This window comes from Lathyrus oleraceus, chromosome 4 (assembly GCF_024323335.1).
Source record: "Lathyrus oleraceus cultivar Zhongwan6 chromosome 4, CAAS_Psat_ZW6_1.0, whole genome shotgun sequence".
NCBI classification, from domain to species: domain Eukaryota; kingdom Viridiplantae; phylum Streptophyta; class Magnoliopsida; order Fabales; family Fabaceae; genus Lathyrus; species Lathyrus oleraceus.
In genome coordinates, this window is record NC_066582.1 from 65,344,233 (window position 1) to 65,348,997 (window position 4,765).

At 43.1% G+C, this 4,765-nt stretch overlaps 1 protein-coding gene across 1 annotated transcript; it reads right to left on the bottom strand.

Annotated features, from left to right (window-relative positions):
- Nucleotides 1-1,963: 1,963 nt before the first annotated feature.
- LOC127136043 (uncharacterized) lies at nt 1,964-3,340 on the bottom strand. The gene is made up of 2 exons (XM_051062649.1): nt 2,254-3,340; nt 1,964-2,202 (listed from the first exon to the last, which is right to left on the bottom strand). The coding sequence occupies exons 1-2, from the start codon at nt 3,338-3,340 to the stop codon at nt 1,964-1,966; spliced, it is 1,326 nt and encodes a 441-aa protein (XP_050918606.1).
- Between the last annotated feature and the right edge of the window lie 1,425 nt (nt 3,341-4,765).

Consider the following 4,765-nt stretch of genomic DNA (forward strand, 5'->3'; position numbering starts at 1 on the left):
TGGTTGCTGATGTTGCGGTTGTTGTTGATATCGTTGTTGTTGTTGAGTTTGAACAGGAATTGCAAATGGTTGTTGTTGACTTGGTTGGACGGGAGCTATGGCAGCTACTTGTGGATAAGTGGGATTTCTTGTTCGAATGATGGAGGCAGCATTGGTCTCGCCTTCTCGTTTTTTACCATAGGGAACAAAAGGTTTCTTCGATGCACTAGAAGTACTGGCAGAGTTCTGGATCTTTCCCATTTTAATCATATTTTTTATCCTTTCACCGGCTAAGACCAGGTTAGAAAAGCCTGAAGAGGTGCTCCCTACCATTCTATCAAGGTATGGACCTTGTAAGTTTCCCATAAACATGTCTACCAGTTCTCTTTCTAGCAATGGGGGTTGTACCCTAGCAGCTAATTCCCTCCACCGCTGGGCATACTCTTTGAAGGACTCCTAAGACCTCTGAGTCAAATTTTGCAACTGCGTGCGATTAGGTGCCATATCAGTGTTGTACTGATAGTGCTTGAGGAATGCCTCGGCCATTTCCCTCCAGGTGTGAATATGGTTGCCCTCGAGTTGCATGTACCAATCCAAAGATGCCCCACTGAAGGAATCCTGGAAAAAATGCATTAGAAGTTGATCATCGCTGGAATAGGCAGCCATCTTTCGGCAGTATGCCCTAATGTGTGTCCTAGGGTCGCTATTTCCCTTATATTTTTCAAAGTTCGGAACTTTGAACTTGGCCGGAATGATGACCCCAGGTACTAAGCACATTTCTGCCGCATCGAGGCCCAAAATGTCAGTGCTCCCCATTGCCTTGAGCTTTTCCTCGATAGCCTTTACCTTCCTCTCCACCTTGTTGGTTGCGGAACCGAAGGCGTCATCCTGAGAAGCATCCCTTGGGCTGAAGAATGCATCAAGTTGGTTGTCTGTCTCAAGAGCATGAGGACGAGGATTGTCGTTTGGAATACCGCCGAGTGCATTAATGTTAATTGGAGGATCAGCTTGAGGAACTGGAGTCTGATTCTCGATCGTTTGAGGGGTAGGAGGATTGGTAGTACTGGCACGTTGATTCATTTCTTCTTGCATTTTTGCCATAACCTCCTGGCCTCTTGCGACTGCTTGAATAGTCTTCATCAATTGCCGCATTTGGGACCGCATTTGGGATACTTCTTCCTGAAGGACAATTTGGTTCTCTTGAAGTTGCTCCATGACAGCTTGTCGATGTCCTCGTGTATCGTACCGAAAAGTCAGCTTTGGAGAGTGGTTCTGAAAAAAAAGGGTGGATGGATGAGTTTTTTTTTTGTTTTTTGTTTGTTTTTGTTTTTGTGTTTCGAAAGATGCATATGATGCATGAAATTTTTTGTTAAAGCAAAGCTCTTTTTAGTTATTCATGTTTATTCATTGCAACAACTACTTGACGATTCTCGTTCACAATCATGAAATAGGAAAACACAATAGAGAAAAATCGCAACTTTCATTCATCCTTTGAAGGGAAAATAGACAACAATACATAGAAGTTGCAAAATACAAGTAATGGAAGCAAATAAACCAACTAGATATCCACCCTAAAAGTGACCCCTTGAGACTTGCGGAGAGCCTCAATGTCGGTGATGAGTTCGGCCATTGTTCTTTTGCAGAACTTGACGAAGTGGTAGACCTCTTTGGGGGTATTATCTGGGCACATGATCAGATCTGCCTCCTTCAACTTGTCAGGAAAGTCTTGAAGGGCATAATTGGTTAATACTGTCATGTTGGTGTACTTGTCCCTCCATTCTTCGTAAAGGACTTGGAGATTATGGATGATTTCGTCCCTTTGAACAATGGCAGCTTCGAATTCATAGCAACGCTCCTCCCAATGTCTGCAGTTGTTTTGCAATTCTACATAGGCTTGGTCATAGATTCCCCTCTTCAAGTTCTTGATTTGCTCGCAAGCTCGTCTAAGGTTGAACTGCTCACGCATGAAGCTTCGATGAATCTTTTATTTCTCTAGTTGCTCCTTGGCTAGCAAATCCTTATACTCTTTTAGAGTGGTCCTTAGTTCGAGAATCTGGGCTTCGTAATCTTCCCTCGCTTCTTTCTTCATGGCATTAGACCTCTCGACAGTATTTTCAAGGTCCTTGATGATTTGGGATGCTCGATCCAACTCCTCGTTACGGAAATCTAGCTCAGAATTATCTCCTTGTAAAGCTCCACCAACCCAAACTCTTTGTCCCTCAGCTAATCAGAGCCTTTTCTTGTTATCTTCAAATTTTTCACAGACTTGCTTACCCTTATCCTCCAAGACATGGTTACGTTCCTTGGCGCGATTGAGTTCGACTCGTAGTTGAGTGTTTTCCAACTCGAGCTCTTTGATTTGGCTGGTAAGTTTGTCCATGTCCTCTTGTAGGATAGGCTCGGGCTCAGACATCAACGGGAATGAAGAAGGATCAAACAGAAACTGCATCTTAACCACCCTAGCCCTATCTTTTACCCACACATAGTAGGGTTCCTTGGCTAGGATATTTTTCTTGCCCCATTCATGGCTAATACGAACTATGCTTGTCCAAGCTTTTCTCACTCTTTTCACGTTCGAATCAAGCGGATCCATGATATTGATGACAAATGGAATGAAATCTCTTTCCTCGGGGGGACTTGTCATGGCGTACCCTAGTTGTCTCTTGAGTATAGCAGGGTTGTAGTTGATGCAACCTTGTGTTCCTATCAAGGGTACGTTAGAGAACTCTCCACATCTTGCGATGACATCCTTTATATCCCATTCCCTCTTGTACCATATAATTGAGTTGGCAGAGAGAGATGCGAACCTTTGCGGCCATGTCAGTTTGTTTTCGGCGAAAGGTCCACTTTGAGGCATGCGGGCCCTCATCCAAAGATGTAGCATAGGAGCGCAACAAAGGTAAGTACCTCCCCTCTTCTCATGCCTTGTATGGAAGGTATGGTAGAAATTGGCAAGTAGAAAAGGCACCAGGTTCTTTGTTAAAAAGACTTCAACTGCTAACTGATCCACAAACTTGTCCAGATTTGGGAAGAGGACAATTCCATGAATCAAAAGTTCCAAGGTTGCACTACAAAAGTCGGGTCTTCCTTCTTTAATCATTTCCCAAGCATGGGCTTCTAGGAACTTTTGAGTTAAACCTTTGAGGGATCCTTTAACGCCCCAATTGTCCACTAACTTGTTGGTGTTGATACCCAAGATGAGTGAGAGCTCGGTCAAACAGAATCCTTCTTCCAATTTTGGGAAAGGGTTGTATTCCTTGATTGGTCGATTGAGGAGTCTCTTGAGGTCTTCCAAGGTTGGAGAGATTTGGAAGTCGGGGAAAGTGAAGCATCTTAAAGGAACGTCATAGTATTGGGACATTGTAGTGATAGCACAATAGTCAACCTTCTCAGTTAGAAGATCTATGATGTTCCCAAAATTGGCTCTAAACTTGTTGTCTTTGATAGTTACGACCTTTGAACAGAGGATCTTTAATGACCTGATATCGGGACTCTTGAAGCGGAAAGAAGAAGTGCTTTTTTATTGAAGTATCCATGGTTGTGTCGAAAAATAGTCTTGTAATTCTGCGTTTGAACAAACGAAAATTTTAAGAGCTTTGCTTATTATTTTGATGATGAATGAATGTATGAATGAATGATTGGTTTATTATTTCCACAGGTTTTTAGGCATGGGTTCGTGGTTTTGGACCATCGTGACGAAGCATGGAGTTAATAATGACTGCTTAGTAAACCAAGGTTCTCGCTTTGTGTGATCTAAGGCTTTTGGAAAATTGGGTTTAAGACACTGCCCCTAGAGTCATGGACTTTTTTGACTGTCAGCCGCTTATGTCAATTTACTTGCCAGGCGACTGCTCCATCAAAGTCATCTACTCTAAGTGAGATCTTCGTATCGACCCTTACGAGGAAGGCACCTCGGTGGCCTATACTATGCGACCATCGGTCTAGGTTAGCCATAGTTTTAAAGGTTCTAAAAGGGGTCTTAGGGTCATTGACTCTAGTAAAAGAAAAGATGCTTACGCCGAAAGCACGACGGTCATCAATCCCCTTAAGAGAATCTACCACTAAGTGAGGTTCTCGTACGATCCTAACAAGGAAGGAACCTCGCGGATCAATACTACTCAACCTCTCCTATCTCAAGCAAACTCTCAGACTCGGGTGGGGAGTCCTTCACACAAGGTTTTTTTCTTTGCAATCATTATTGCTTCCAAAAATTCTTCGTCACTGAGTCAGAGTTTCGGACCAACAGGTAAACAAAGAAAATATGCACGAGTTAGCAAAGAAAGCAATATATACAGAAAAAAAGATAACAGATAAATCTCCACGTACGTAAAAGAGGAAACAACCCAAACTAGGCTAGACTTGCTTAGGGATTTTTTTGGTCCCCAGCAGAGTCGCCAGCTGTCGCTACCGGGATTTCACGATAACGAAACCGGGACTAAAGAGAAGCCAAAGAGAGGCAAAGTCAGAAGAGTCGCTACCGAATTTTATTTAGTTTACCTCTATCGGAGAGGAGAGGGGAAATAGTCGATAAAACCCTCGGAAAAGAGACGCGCACGAGAAGCGCTTAAAAGAGAATAAGGAATCGGTCTCGCAACCGATATTTGGGTTCGGAAGTCGATTACGTAAGGGGAAGGTGTTAGCACCCCTTACGTCCATGATACTCCATGGGAACCATTTGGGTTGTTTTACATACATGGGATTTATCTATTACTGTTTTATTTTCAAATGTGTGAAAAGAAGAGGGTGTTTTTGTTCTTATAGCGCTCACCAAGGATTGTGGCCCTTG

Coding starts and splice junctions, on each gene's coding strand:
- LOC127136043 (XM_051062649.1), bottom strand. CDS start 3,340: ATGTCCCAATACTATGACGTTCCTTTAAGATGCTTCACTTTCCCCGAC. Junction 2,203..2,253: donor CCATGTCTTGGAGGATAAGG/GTAAGCAAGTCT, acceptor GGCTCTGATTAG/CTGAGGGACAAAGAGTTTGG.